Raw genomic sequence first — 16,015 nt, forward strand, 5'->3', positions numbered from 1 at the left:
AAAAAGTAGCCCTTTAATAACTGTTAGTTATTATGTTAGCACAAATCCTGTGGTATAAGAGAAATAAAACACTTCATCATCAATTATTTTCCTATAACAACACATACCCTAAGTGTTTTTTTTCCTCCTTAAAAATACAGAATTTTTCTGTGTATTAATGAAGGGAAACAATCCTACTGTCGAACACTATATGTGACTTATAGTGTTATAGTTATTATAGAATAGAACGGAAAAATAAGAATGCATTCACATTTATTAAACTGTGTTTTCTGACATAATTTTGATCATAGATGACTGCTCTATTTAGTATTAATATTAATATTTGTTCATCTTGTTTTAGTAGAATAGAGAAATTAAAACAAAATGTTTGGAGAGGATTGTCTTTGTGGAAAAAAACCCATTTTTTGTTATTTTTAATGAGTTATAAATCTGTTTATTTGAGTTTGTATTGCTATAGAATAAGAGCATCATATAATAATTCTGTAGTAATATCCGTATTATTCTTCCACCAGCAGTACACAGTGCAGCTGTGGCAAAAATCAAACCCTGAAAGACTAATACTTCTACAACTCCTCATCTAACTACATGAATGTTATCAAGTGAGAAATGCATGCAAAAGGCAAATCCTGTGGACGGGATTCTCCACGCTCGTGATCAAAGCCTGATTTTCTTCCACGCAGCATTCAGCCTTTTACAGTTTGTTGTTTATTTTCAAACTAAAGATTTTGACATTTTCTTTTTTCTTCCTTTTTTTTTTTTTTTTTTTTCCAAGTGAACATGGCTGAAGCACAGAGAAGCTGGGAGTAACACGTAGGATGCTGTAAGCTGTATGGAGATGCGGCGATCTGATGTGCAGTCTGACGTCTTTAAAGGTCTCGGTGTTTACTCGGTGCTGAATTCCGGATTCTGATTGGTTAGAAAGTGTTGATTAGTTTTCTATAACAGTAGTAGTTATAGATAGTAGTTCGAGCTCCAAATCACAGGTCCATATTAATTACGTTTAAATCGTTGCTATGGTAACAGCTAAGTCACAGGGACTTGTACGGTGGACACTCTACATAAATGGATTTAAAAAATCACTGATGTGAGGTTTTTAAGTTTATTTAACATTTGGAAGGAGTCTCCAGTACAAGAAAGTCCTCATTTTCTTAATAAAATAGGGGGAATAAAGCACTTCAGGGACCTGCTGTTATAGGAAAATGATCAACTTTCCTTTGGTAACAGTAACTCTGCATGATCACACCACCCTGTTGTTGATTATTTTCCTATAACAGCAGTGTTTTCTTCTTTAAATGATGGCCTACCATGAGCGGTGCCATACTACAGAATCATAACGTAAATTTATAAGGAAATCTTTCCGCACGCCGAGACAGGTGCTTCTCATATATCCCATGGACCTCCTTATTATAAAAAAGGAAAGGTTGAAATACTGAACAGCGATTTATTACGATAAGTATGGCACGTAATTGGCGAATCCATAGCGAAGGCATCCTCCGAAGATTCCAACGTACTTTCTTCTATTGATATTCACGTCTTTACATCATGTGAGTGTTGTGCCGAGACTAGTGTACACATTTTAACATTCTGTTCCACGAGGAATAAACCCCATTTTTTTCCCCCCTTCTTCAGCAGTTGATGGCTGAGGTAATTCTCGTTAGTTCTTTCATGCTCCGAGGAACACATTGCCAAGCAATGATAAGCTTAAAGGAAGAGAGAAGAGATGGGGCGAAGCAAACCACAACATCCTTTAGAATTGAAAACCCCTTTTTTTTGTATTTTTTTTTTTACAGGAAAACTATTCCGAAAAGAGAAAAGCAAGCAGCATGTCTTCTGTCTCTCACTCCCTTTCTCTTTCTCTCTCTCTCTCATAGACACACACACACTCTCTCTCTCTCTCTTCGTTTTATTGTCTTCTTCCAGTGGACTCGGAATAATTTCTAATTGCGGCAGGGGGTTCATGACTCTTTGTGTATGTGTAAAATATGTCTTGAGGGGATTGGTATAAAGTTAAAGTGGGTGAAGTCGAAATATTTTACTCATCAGCTTTGCAGTCACAGAGTTTGCCTCAGCTAGAACAAAACCGCTGAAGCATTTAGAGAAAATTAACCCCCCATCCTGGCAGCCAGATGTGACTGGATTCCACCCAGTGCACATGAGTGGGCAGGGAGAGCAGGAGACTGTGAAATTCCTGTCAGGCCCGTGTACTGCAGAATGGGCTATTGACTGCTTTCTCTATTTCCCTCCATCATTCTTCTTGAACACTGCCATTAATTTCCTCTCTTGCCTTACCATTTCTCTCTCTCTCTCTCTCTCTCTCTCTCTCTCTCTCTTTTTTCCCCCTCTTTCTCTCCTCCCCAGCTTTCATTGTTGCAGAGGAGGATGCACAAAGCCATGCTGAAATACTTCAAACACCGCAGCGTCTACAGCCAAGCAGAGCTGGCCGGCTTCCAGGCCCTCTCCAACCAGAACAAGCAGAAAATGAAAGCCCTCCAGGTATGGGCGGTTTAACACACACACACACACACACATATACACAGGCCCGTACACATTTGTGTTAAAGCAATGTGAATACACAACAACAGCACTTAGCCTGGAAGAATTACGGCCCATTTGGTGTAAGAGATCCCGTTGGTGTCATATGCTAATGCGTAAACTGATCTGAAGGATTATCAGACCATATTAACAAGGGTACCATGTGACGTGTTCGTGTAACTTATGTTACAGCAGCTAACAGTCACCAGCCTCTCCTTTTTTCTCACTCGTTATGTTAATATGACTAAAAAAACCACAGCTTATCATGTTACTGAGAAACCACAAAGCTCGAAATGTAGCATTACGCCAGCTTTAAGCTGACACTGGAGACTCCTTCCATCAATGTTCATAAACGTCTCCTCACAGAAAACGTCAATGTGAAGCGTCCTCCGTAGAAGCTGTTATAAACGTAGATTCATTTGCACTTATGCACTATCGTCAGATGAGCTGTTATAGATCATTAATCAATACCTTCTGACCAATCAGAATCCAGAATTCAGTAGCGCCGTGCTATCACACTGTTCGTGTCATAACATCACTTCCTGAGAGCCAAGAAATGTAATGCTTTTTTTTTTTGGTCGAAATGAAAATGATCCAAATGCTGTGAACATATAGGATGCGGAGTGAAGGTTTTTCCACAAGCTAATGGTGAAAATGTGGGTGTGATGGGGGCACTGTAATGAGGTGAGCCCTGGTGTGTTTGCGGCTCAGTCAAGGGAGGCGAGCTTAGGAAGCCGGCCTGGGGAATGGAGCATGAAGGCGAGGAGTTCTTAGGGATCCTCCAAGTGTGAAGGACAAAGGAGCAGCCTTACTCAACTCTGTCGCAGCTTAGCATAGATCTCCTCCCCCTGCCCAAGTCCACACACATGCACACACACATGCACACACACATGCACACACACATGCACACACTGCTGATTTACTTAATACTGCAATAAGTATAGTGGAAAGCAGACCTGCATATAATACTGGTGAAAGTCCCGAGTGTCAAATGACTCACCTTTGTGATTTTCACTCTGTACGTGAAGCCCAGAATGCAGCGCCTTCCCGGAATTTATTAACAGAACAACCTCAACACTAACCAGGCTTAACACAAAGCTTATTTAAAAAAAAAAAAAAAAAAAAGAAATCATAACACTGTCTCATGATTCTGTACCCGGCCTCACTCTCTATCCTAACGCTGCATACACTACTGCTATTATAATATATATATATATATATATATATATATATATATATATATATATATATATATATATATATATATATATATATACATATGATTAATTAGTAAAAAAACTTATAACTGTGGTTTCGTCATATACAACCACTCAGTAAATGTGTATAGAGACATTACTGACAGAAATAAAAGCTTGGAAGGAAGTAGCAGAGATTATTGGTACATCAGGTGCATGTACGTAGCTGGTAGAGTTAAGCAGGCTTTGCTAATCTGTGAAGGAAGCTAGTATGTAGCCAAAGTCATAACTGTAATGTAAATCCTCAATACATTTCAAAACCTTTTAAACAAAAGTGGCATGTATGAATTGTATAGTAGGCTTAAGGCTATACATTTTGGCTACCTGCTTTTCTCATTGCTGAACAAGCCACGCCCATAAGTGGCACGAGCGACTTGCTGCTCATTAGCATGAACGCAGGGTTAGGGGTACGTCCCAGCCCAGCTACCATACTTAGCATTAAATAATGAAACAGCAAAATGTTTTCCAGTTATAGATGAGAAGATTAACTAAAGATGCACTTCCATGTCCACGGCATCTAAATCACTACAGACAATCAATGTGTGCCAATACTTTAGCTTGGCACCATGACTCAGCAAATCATAGGTTAGCATAGAGTAACCCGTAGCATAGCAGAGCTACTTATCCGACAGCATGTCCTGAAATGTTTTATTCCTCTTATACTACAGCAATTTTCCAACAGTTCGATTTTTAACTTATTGATTAAGAACTTTTTAACCCGTTTATATTTACGTTTAATATTGTGGAATGTCCACAATGCAATGCAAGTTAGTTCCTGTTCTCCCTTATGTTAGAGCAGCTATAAGCAGTAGTTCCCTCACCAACCTCTCGTTTTTCTCTCTCTTGAAGTTATTAAGACAAAAAAAAAAAAACGTAGTCATGTTACCAAAAAACCACACAAGTCGTTACTATAGAAACGATAACGTATTAGAATGAGCACAACACCTTCTGACCAATCAGATTTGAGCGTACAATGGCTGTTCTACAAATATTATTCGTTATATTATAAAGAATCTTTTCCTAAGAGGATGCGTTTAAGGAGGTATATTTTCATACATTGGTGACTACGAGGCATTTGTTGATTTGTCACTGAGAATTTCTCGCCATGAGCAGCGTTTGAAAACTTCCCATCTTGAGTACCTGTAACAAGGTGGAGTTTGTGTAACAGCTGCCTTCAGCAGACTATATTAGCTTTCTCCCGCAGTATTTCAACACTTCAATCAACACCAGTTTTATTTAAGCAGCCGGATTCTTCATCGGGCTGCACAGGCACAAGACACCCACACGCCCACTGGAGAGGAACGCCCAATCACGAAAAGTAGCGCCACTGATTTGTCACTGTGTCTTCCTGAGGCACAAATGACTGCCTCCGACTAGCTCAACTAGAGTGGAGGGATGTAGTGCGGAGAAGTGTGTGTGTGTGTGGGGGGGGGGGGGGGGGGGATGTGAGAAGGGAGAGAGAAAAGAGAGGGATGGGAGAGCATGAGGCTGTCATCTCGCAAACGCTCCTGCCAAATCAGGGCACTGCGTTCAGGGTTATGCAAGTTTACACCAGGGATAGCATAATTGACAATTGCTAACAACAGAGAACAGGGTGGAGAGTTGTGAATGGCCGGTAATAATTGGAGCGGATGCCCGCTGCGCTGCTCTCGGGGGATCGTAATCCAAGATCTTGTTTCTGATATAATTGTTAGTCAGAGAATTTCTGCATGGCTAGGCCAGCTCAGATTCCCAAGCTGGTTGACAGTGCAAGGCAGTTTAATAGAAAATCTGGTCGCTGAGGTTTTTTTTTTTTTTTTTTTTGAGCAGATGTGCACTGAACCCACATGCACAGTTCACAAGGAGTTCCGCATGCCATCTCATCCTCTTGTCTCTTTTTCCTCACACCATCTAATGTTGTGTGTAGGCTGAGATGGAGCAGCAGCGTCGCTCGCCTCCGTATCACAGCCTCTGGTTTTTTACATTATTACTCATCTCTTGCATATTTGCTTGCCTGTTTAAACAGGAGGACTTGTCCAGAGCAATCCAGCGCATCTCGGCCTTCCTGACGGACGCCAGCCACGACGCCACAGCAGACAAACAGAGGCGCGTGGACCTCGATGGACTTAACAGGCCGATGCCTACAGTGCAGATAGCAGAGTAATTGGACGCTCACCTTTGTGCCAGACAACTCACTTATAACCCTCTCCAAGCGTGCTTCACTCTCTCCACCCTCTCTGCTCCTCACAGCCCAATCCATAACAATGAAACAGGTGACTTTCATGCTGCTGTCAGGAATGATCTAATTTTAGCTGGGTGAATGATTGCAATTGGCTTTGCCTCATCAGATAATTAATCTATGTCACCATTAATTGGAAAAGAGAATAATTACAGGGCTGTGTTGACAGAAATTCTACGCTTCTTCACATTCCCGGATCTAATTACACCTACTAAAACCCTCCTGACCTTATCCCGTGGTTAGTATACCTGCGTAGTCTTAACCAGCGCATGGCCGAAGTATACGCTTCCTCCGTCACCCTGGATCTCTCTCTCGCTTCCTCTCGCTCTCTTTCTCTCTCACTCTTTTTGTTGTTTATTCTCCTTTTTTCCCCCCATCTTCCTGCCCGCAGAACTGTCTCTCTCAATCACTTTTCAATATTCAATCTTAATTTTGTGGAAGTTTAGCATTTTCAATGAGCTGGAGATGAATGATTAATGAATAAATTTAAATGCTTCATTTTGTCCATGGATCATTAGTCAAGTCCTTTGTGGGAAGGACCTGCAAAAAAAAAAAAAAAAAAAAAAAAAAAAAAAAAAAAAAGAGAGGGAAAATTATTGAGACATTAGCCTGAAGCGATCCAGGGGTAAATAGTATGCACAGAAGGATGTTGTGTGAGCACTACCCACTGGCGTTCCTCAGAACCCCATGAAAACACTTGTGTTCCTATTTTCTCTCATCACATGACTAATGTGCATCAGTGACGAATTCATTTGGGATGAGTTTCTCGTTTCATTTCTGCAGTTAACTCCTCGCTCGTTCACTTACGCGTATGCATTTTTAAATAGGGGAGTATTATATGTATATATGTATTTGTGGAAATAATGTGCATTATTACAGCAGTTGGTGTCTTTTGGATTCTCCAGAACCATAACAGAGAGTATTTTTTTTTGTCTATAATATGAAAACTGAAAAGAAAAATAGAAAATAAGTTCGATTTGTCATTGTAAATGATTATGTAAGGAATAAAGCCCTCAGCGTGGTGCTGTTAAATAGGAAATTAATCAACAATGGCGTCATGTGATGCGACTCGAGGGGAAGTGGAGTTACTGTTACCACCCTGAAGTTGATTATTTTCCTATTACAGTATGTCCTGAAGTATTATATTCCTTTTATACCACAGCAATTTCCTAACAATTACAATTTTTCTATTTATTAAAGCACGTGTTGTCATTTTTATACATTTATAGTTACATTTAAGGTTTAGAACAGTCATATCCAGCTATAAACCACTGTCCCATAACCAGCCTCTCTTTTTTATTCTAACTCTATCCTGAAGACTTTCCATGTCAGCAAACATAAAATTACAAAGCACTGACACTGGAGACTCCTTCCACATACATGTCCTTATAGAAAACTTCACTACGCATGGAATCGTTCCTATAGAAACAATAACATTACGGCAATGGCATTCATATAAACGGTGCGTTACAGCCGAACCTTCTGACCAATCAGAAGTGAGAATTCAACACCACAGTGCTAGCGCTTATGTAATAGCTGAGCTGACTTCCTGAATTCCTGACAGCCGTATATGAAGCGTATATGGAGCTGCGTGATGCTCTGGTGCTTCGCAGGCTGTCAGAACGTGTTCATCCGGATTCCATCGCAAGGCTCTCGGAAATCTCACTCCAGAGAGTTGTTAATGAAACAATCAAGCCATAGTATAGGCCACTGATGAGTAACACAACACAGTGCAACAATTTGCTGACAGGATCTCAGGATAATGTTGCGTCAAACAACGTTCGTTGTATTTGCTCTTTAGGTTCTCACTATAGTGTCTCTGTTTTTGTGCAGTGAGAGCTGACGTTCCCTCTTTTTTTTTTGCGTGCTCTGGATGCCATGGTCATGTTTTGAAGGATGAAGTGTCTCTCTGCTATCTCTTCCAGTTTGGGCAGCCATATTTTAAATTAGTACACTTCCCAAACACATTCATCTGCGCCCTCTATCCTGCTAATCAATCCTGTGAAATAAATGGCACCAAACCTGGAACGCCATAGTGTCATTAATTTCTCTAGAAACATGCATCAAATCCATCCATCCCCGTGTCGCGCTGCTCTGACGTTCACAGACACACGGTTACGCACATGCATGCGCTTCATGAAATACACAAACGCAATCTTTCTTTTGTATTCGTTTAGTATTATATAGTGCAGGTCAACAGCATTATATAGTATACATAGACACAAAGGACTGGAGCTACAAGAAATATTCATCTTCATGTTAATATCCTTTTATCCCTCTTTTTTTTGTTTTCCCCATAAAGCACAAAACTGTATGCAGAATAAATGCCTCCTGTATTTGCGATATTAAGTCATTTCAAACAGCAGTATGTTTTTGGATACAGTTAGCAGAGTGACACTAGAAGTCAGTAGTAATGGCCTTTTTAAGAGATATCATATTTAGCTAACACCTTTGTGCCTTCGTGGATTAATGCCCCTGTTTACACCTGTGAATCTGATATTGATACAGTGACAACGGCTCGAGCCATGTGAATGATGCTGATGAGTTTGTGTATTCATTTAAGTGTGTGTGGTGGTGGTGGTGGGGTGGGATGGAGAGAAAAAAAACGTCTGGAAAGAAAAGACAAAAAAAAAAATAAAAAAGAGAGAAGTGGCAAACAAATTCATCAGGAAAATAATGTATGTTCCTTTTTTCCTCCACACTTGCCTGCTCTCCCACACATTCATCTTAACAGAATAATAATTTGTGAAAGTCTCTGACATTTGTGGCTAGCTAGCATGGTAATAAACCCGTGGCTCGGAACGTTTTTTACTTAATTAGAGTCAATCAATCCAAACTTTTGCTCACTTACCGGTGTGAAACAGCGATATAATGAGCAGAAATCAGCACGGTGATTGGAAATACAAATTACAGCTGTTTAAAGGAAACCACACACTCTACTACGTGGCCAGCGATGCAGAAGCCTGCTGGGGACATCTTGAAGGGTTTGGTGCCAAATCGACGGCTACAGTAGCTCAGGGAGAAGGTGCGAGAGAGAGAGAGAGAGAGAGAGAGAGAGAATACAGTGGGGGCTAATTCAGTATGAGTACTGTACAAAACGAAGACTGTTTCAGTTTATCCCAGTGAAATAAGTCATTACCATTTCAAAATCGTATATTAATCTGGAATGTGACTATTACTACTAGTGCTGTTATTGGAAATTAATCAACGATTAGGTGGTGTGAAGAAGCGGAGTCACTGTTCCCACCTGGAAGTTTATTATTTTCCAATAACAGCACATCCTGAAGCATTTCATTCCTCTTATTATCATTTGCCAATGATTATAATTTTGTTAAATTTAAGTCAGTGGGATGTCCAAGAAACAAAACAGCCAAAACAAACAAAATAAACCAGTGTAAAACAACTCCTGTCCTGGAGACGTTCCTGTGTCGGAAAACTTACAAAGAAACACCTTCCAAAAATGCTATCTAAACGCACTAAACGAGCAGTGCACGCTTTTTCCACACATGAATGTGAGCTGTTAATATATAAACGGTAACAAATTAGAAAGAGCGCATTAATATAAGCCTTGCTGCTCTTATAGAAAATTAATCAACACCTTCTGACCAATCAGATTTGAGAATTCAGCAGCGCTGTGATATAAGGCCTGGTATTGTTCATGTCTGGGGTTTTTTTTGTAACAAGTTAAGTGGAGGAGCCTTTTAATTTTCAAGCAAAGGTTAATTTCTGAAGTTTCTAAAGCGCACAAGCTGAGCTTGGCAGCCACAGCTTGACGTTGTGTTGCAGTTATTATTGTCAGACTATCCAAGGGAGCACAGATAATGTAAAATTCTCTGCTTGGTCCCCATTTGTTTCACTGCTGACTGGAGGGAGTAATTGGGTGGTGCTGACCATATTATTATCCATTTTCAAATGGGTTACAGCAGTGTCGGAACAAAGGAAGGGAAATGAAATTAAAGGCTTAATGTCTACGAATGTTGCTTTTTGCACCAAAAGGAAGTGCAAAGCAGAGGGATTCAACAAATAACCCAATCTAATATGTGTATTAGATGTTCTAATATGTGTTGAGGGTCCTTTATGGGAAAAGCACAGACATTTCATATTCATGTGTTTATGTGAAAAATGTACGTATGTGAAAATATAAATAAAATAAAATATGTGACCATGTGAAAAAGAATCATTCATAGGAGATAATCCGAAAAATGGAAACCACATATTAACTTGTGAAAGTTAATAAATCACGTGTAAAAATCATACGTGAAAACTAATGAATTATTTGTTAAAAAAAAAAAAAAAAAAAAGCCTAAGAAAAATAAGTCATAAAAAATAGATGAAATTAAATTAATCACGTGTAAAAAAAAATCCTGTGACAATAAATGAATCATGTAAAAAAAAAAAAAAGTTGTGAAAAATAATCACATGAAAATAATCATGTGTGAAGATCACATGTAAAAATAAATTACGTAAAAATCACGTGAAAATAAATTAATCATGCGTAAAAATCACTGTGAAAATAAATTAGTGTAAAAATTGTGAGGAAAATAAATGATTAGTGTAAAAATCACCTGTGGAAAAAATGACTAGTGTAAAAATCACCTGTGATGAATAAATCTTAAGTAAAAAATGTGTGAAAATAAATTAGTGTAAGACACACACATGAAAAATAAGTCATGAGTAAAAAAAAATCATGTGAAAATAAACTATTCTTGTAAAAATAACATGTTAAAAATGAATCACAAGTAAAAGGAAAACTCACATTTGAAAACAAATTAATTATTTGTAGAAAAACTCACATATGAAAACAAATCATGTATAGAAATCACATGTGAAAAATTAATAATGTAAATTAATGATGTAAAAATCACCTGCTAAAAATGTCACGGGAACCAAATTGAAAATCAAATAAATAAATTGTTAATAAAATAAAATAAATAAGTAAAAATCACCTGTGAAAAATAAATCATGAGTAAAAATCACCTGTGAAAAATGAATTATGAGTAAAAATCACCTGTGAAAAATAAATCATGAGTAAAAATCATGTGAAAAATAAATCATGAGTAAAAATCACCTGTGAAAAATAAATCATGAGTAAAAATCACCTGTGCAAAAAATGAATTATGAGTAAAAATCACCTGTGAAAAATAAATCATGAGTAAAAATCACCTGTGAAAAATGAATTATGAGTAAAAATCACGTGAAAAATAAATTATGAGTAAAAATCACCTGTGAAAAATAAGTCATAAATAAAAAATCACACGTGAAAATAAATTATTCTTGTAAAAATGACATGGAAATATATGATTTGTGTATAAAGTAAATCACATGAAAATCAAACAAATTAATTATGTAAAAATCATGTGTAAACAAATGACTTGTGAAAATAAATGAATCTTGTGTAAAAATCACATGTGAAATGTAAATGAAAACCACCTTTAAAAATAAATGAATCATTTGTTAAAAAAAAAAAAAAAAAAAAAAATCATGTGAAAAATTTGTGAAACATAACGTGTTGAGTGTTAATTTCATGTGATGTATGCATTTCATGTAAAGGGTGTGAAGAATCGTATCAGGAGTCAGCTTAGATGTAACCGTTTAGATGTATCCATCTCGGGAACGCTGTCCTACCTGTAAACTCTTTGTTTGTGTGGCGTGTCCCTGTGAGGAACGTTTGGGTTTGGGTGCTGCTTTAACTAATAAAATCTCCCAGTTCTCCTCAGAAATAAGCATCAGCTCTGCTCCAGTGGCTTTACCTTCCCCAGGTGATCGCGCCACTGAGCCCACAGCCGCTCCATCGCACACGGCTCTACTGCTGCTGCTGCCAACCCTGAGGGTGGCTACCCGTTAGCAGCACACACACACACACACACACACACACACACACACTAAAATGCCTGCTTGCACGTACGCACTCAGGTACACAGAAAGACACATGGAGAAATGCTATTGTCCCTCGAGTGTCCCATCATGTCTCTGCCCTAGCTGCCCAGATGCTCTCTTGGGGACACTTCTTCTCTTACTCTTCTCTCTCTCACACACACACACACACACACACTCACACACACACATACACACACACACTCTCTCTCTCTCTCTCTCTCTCTCTCTCTGCTGTGTTTTCTTTGTCATGAGTGATCATCTGCAGGTCTCCAAGCGCCTGGGCCCACCTGGTCGAGAACTCGCCCATTAGAAGCCCATATGTGAGAAAGAAGCAGCACATCTACATTTCTACACCAACGCAACACCCCTGTGGGATACACACACACACACACACACACACACACGCAGAGATACACACACACACACACACACACACACATGTTTCTCTTACTATCCTTGTGAGGACCTTCCATTGACATGACTATTAATGCATCTAATTAACGCTATGCTACACCTAAATCTAACCCCAACCCTAACCCTAACCTCATGAACCAATACGAAGCCATTTATCTCTTTCGTTTTTGTTTTTTTTCTTAAATAAAAGCTAAGAATTTGAAAATTTAAAAAAGCAGTTTTCTGTGTGGGGACCAGCCAAATGTCCTCACAAAATCAAAACTGTCAGATATTCCTATTCTTGTGAGGACATTTGGTTCCCACCGAGATATATAAAAACATTCCCTTCCCCCCTACACACACACACACACACACACACAGTATTAAAGCTAATTTGGCTCATTATTGTGTTGTTGAGTCAATCATATGGAAAAAGTACATTTCCATTTGCTATTTGCTACTGCATTTCATTTCCATGTTTACTGAATATTATAAAGAACAGAAGGAATATAAAGGAAGCTATGATCAGTTACATTTTAGACATACATTATATATGTTATGAAAATGTTCAGAAGTCACCATGGTCAGTTATGTGAGATCGGGTCATATGATGAGGTCAAAATTACAGAGGTGCCAACATTTATGGTTTATCTGGCATTTAGTATATTTCACCCATTGCTACGGCAATAAGGGCGACACCTGAAAAGTACGCTTTTCTGCTTTTAATGTTATAGATCATAACAAACACATAATATTCACCCAGCAAAAAGCAGACTGACTGAAGGGGAAAGGACACGGGACGTGAAAGATGCATTTGCTTCACGTTCCAACTTTATATAGAACTTTGTGTGAACTTTGACCCTTGGGAATCGCTAACTTCAGGCTTCTGAGCCAATAGAAACCAGGTGGGTTGTGTTCAATAAAGAAATGGTGGAGCTGCTTAGTATTAAAAGCGCTCACACAGAACTTTTGCCTTGCAGTTTTTTTTCTGGTAAACATGTTTTTATAACAAAAACAATTTGTATGGTAAAATTCTGTTTCTTGTGTGATAAAATTGGGGGGGTGGGGGGGTTGGGGGGGTCGTCGTAACTGTCTAGATGTCCGCAGTAAAATTATGTTTTATGTAGTAGAGTTCTGCTTTTGGGGGTAAATTCTGGGTTTTTCTGGTAAAATTGTTTTTTTTTTATGTGATACAGTTCTGGGGTTTTGTTGTAAGGTTTTGTTTTTGTGGTAAAATTCTGGGTTTTACGTAGTAAAACTATTTTTGTTTGATTTTTTTGTGGTAATTCTGGGTTTCTTTGGTAAACCTTTGGTTTTGTAGAAGACTTCTGGGTTTTATGTGGTAGAATTCTGCTTTGTGTAAAATCCATTTTTTGTGGTAAGAGTCTGGGTTTTGTAGTAAAATTCTGTTTTTTTTTTAGTGGTAAAAGGTCTGTTTTTTGTAGTAGAATTCTGGGTTTTATGTGGTAAAATTCTGTTTTGTTTGTGGTAAAATTCTGTTTTGTTTGTGGTAAAATAAGTTTTCTCTTGGCAGATTTCTGGGGTTTTGTGTTAAAATTCTTTTTATTAGCATTTTTGCAGTAAAATTCAGATTTGCTTGTGATAAAAAAAAAATATGTGAGGGGCAAAATTCTGGGTGTTTTTGGTGGAAAAATTCTGTCTTCTTTTGCATTAAATTTATTTTTTTTCTCTCTACTTGCTAGGATTTTCTTGTTAGCAGTGTTGGCACCTCTGAAATGATTAGCAATGCTGATACACCTCTCATCCGTCTCCATCTCTGCTGTAACTGACACGAATCTATAAATGCTAAGGATATTTTCTATTCAGTGTGAATGGTCTTATATGTAGAGCCATTATTACTAACATGCTGCTGCGCACAATGGACTAAGTGGTGCGTTAGGCTACAAATATAGCATAAAGCACACAGATCATTTGCACGGAATAAACATGGGTTTATGCTGTAAAGGAGGGACTGTGTGAAAATAACTGGGACCATCTTTTAACAATCCTAACATACTAGAGGCTGTGAAAAATCCACACTATTAAAGCTCAGGTTCTTCCACATAACTCAAATGTCTAAAGCCTTTAATATATGATTAAAAAATAAAAAACACGCCAACTTCTTATACAAAAAGCTACTTTCTAAACGTTGCCATTGCACCACATTTAGTTAGCAAAAATATTTTTACAAACAAGATGATATCGCAGCACTCCGTGATATTAATATGATCTGTTCCCTGATCTGTAAAGCACCTGGTTATCTTGCTCGGCGCCGATAAGAAAAAGTGCTGCGGATTTCCAGTTTGTGAGCACATTTGGGCTGAATCTTTCACACGTCACAAATTGCAGATGGGAAGCGGTGATCTTGAACAGCCGATCACCCCAGCGTGACCATCTGACACCTTCCATTTAGGAAAATAATACTTTCTATCTTAGCATACTCTCCCCACTGCAGCCAACCAAAGGAAATATGCTTGGAGGAGTTTCAGCTACTAACTTTCACTCCTTCTACGCTCTTCTCTCTCTCGCTCTCTTTCTGCTTTTCCAGGATGCGTTATCTCATTTTTTCCCCCTCTGTTAAAATAAAGGAGTAGGTTTCTACAAGTTAGATATAGATATAGATTATTGAATTATAAAGTGAATAATAGCACACACTTCCTGTATATCACCTTAACTAAAACTAGCTAAGGTTATCTTTTACATTCCTCCATGGGGAGAGATTAAAATAGATATTAGATATTAAAAATTATATATATATATATATATGTATATAGATGGATAGATAGATAGATAGATAGATATAGATATAAAAATTAAATAAAACAATGAATCATATTTCAGACATTCTTTAACATATTATAAGATGTAATGGATATTAAAAATAGTATTAAATGTTACTCTAAAGATTCAGATTCATCCAAATAACCCAAATGACTACTAGGTATGGAATAAGACACTAGGAGGCATTCTGTTATAGGAAAATAATCAATGATAGGTTGGTGCCAGTTACTGTTACCACCCAGAAGTTGATTATTTTCCTATAACCGCATGTACTGAAGTGATTTATTTCTCTTATACCGCAGCGATTTGCCAAACATTACAATTTTCAACATACTAAATTGTGACATGTCATAATTTTTATCCATTTATAGTTACTTTAGTGTCTTGGAGCATCCAAGAAGCGGGTTAGTTCCTGTTATCACTCATGTTAACAGTCATTCCCTTACTTTCTCTTTAAGTTTTATATTAATGCAAGAAAATGCTGAGAAAATGCAACATCCTCCATCTTAAAGAGTTTTGGTTACAAAGCACTGACACGGTTTTAACTCCTTCCATAAATGTTAAGTAAATGTCTCCTTACAGAGAACCTCACCATATAGAGACCCTGTGAATGAGCATAGTTTAGCGTTCTACTTCATTTCATTCCTTAAAGTTAAAATAGCTTATTATTTTATAACTTCAGGGAAACTAATAGGAGAAAACTGGACACAGTGTCAGGTTCTGGCTGTTCTAAACGGGTTAACACACCTTATTCATCTCAGCTCATGCTTTGAACAGTGTCTCTTCTTTTTTTTCTCTAATACTTTTATCATATCATATATTGTGATAATATCGTACAGGTAGTGCTTTCCATACAGCAATTATTGTTTCAAATAAATGTATGCATTTTTACAAATATTTTTGACCTAGAAGAAACCATATGTGTTGTTTACACCTTTGAAAATCCACACATTCGTTT

General features: G+C 37.8%; 1 protein-coding gene across 1 annotated transcript in view; it reads left to right on the forward strand.

Annotated features, from left to right (window-relative positions):
• The window catches only part of LOC113533802 (coiled-coil domain-containing protein 178), a 28,693-nt gene extending 18,520 nt beyond the window's left edge, over nucleotides 1-10,173 (forward strand). The window contains exons 19-20 of the mRNA XM_034308401.2: nucleotides 2,359-2,493; nucleotides 5,794-10,173. Of these exons, the coding sequence (XP_034164292.2) occupies nucleotides 2,359-2,493; nucleotides 5,794-5,931 (273 nt within the window). The 3' untranslated portion in view covers nucleotides 5,932-10,173. The remainder of the gene's footprint in view (nucleotides 1-2,358; nucleotides 2,494-5,793) is intronic.
• The last annotated feature ends 5,842 nt before the right edge of the window (nucleotides 10,174-16,015 follow it).

The sequence above is a fragment of the Pangasianodon hypophthalmus genome, chromosome 1 (assembly GCF_027358585.1).
Source record: "Pangasianodon hypophthalmus isolate fPanHyp1 chromosome 1, fPanHyp1.pri, whole genome shotgun sequence".
Classification (NCBI taxonomy): domain Eukaryota; kingdom Metazoa; phylum Chordata; class Actinopteri; order Siluriformes; family Pangasiidae; genus Pangasianodon; species Pangasianodon hypophthalmus.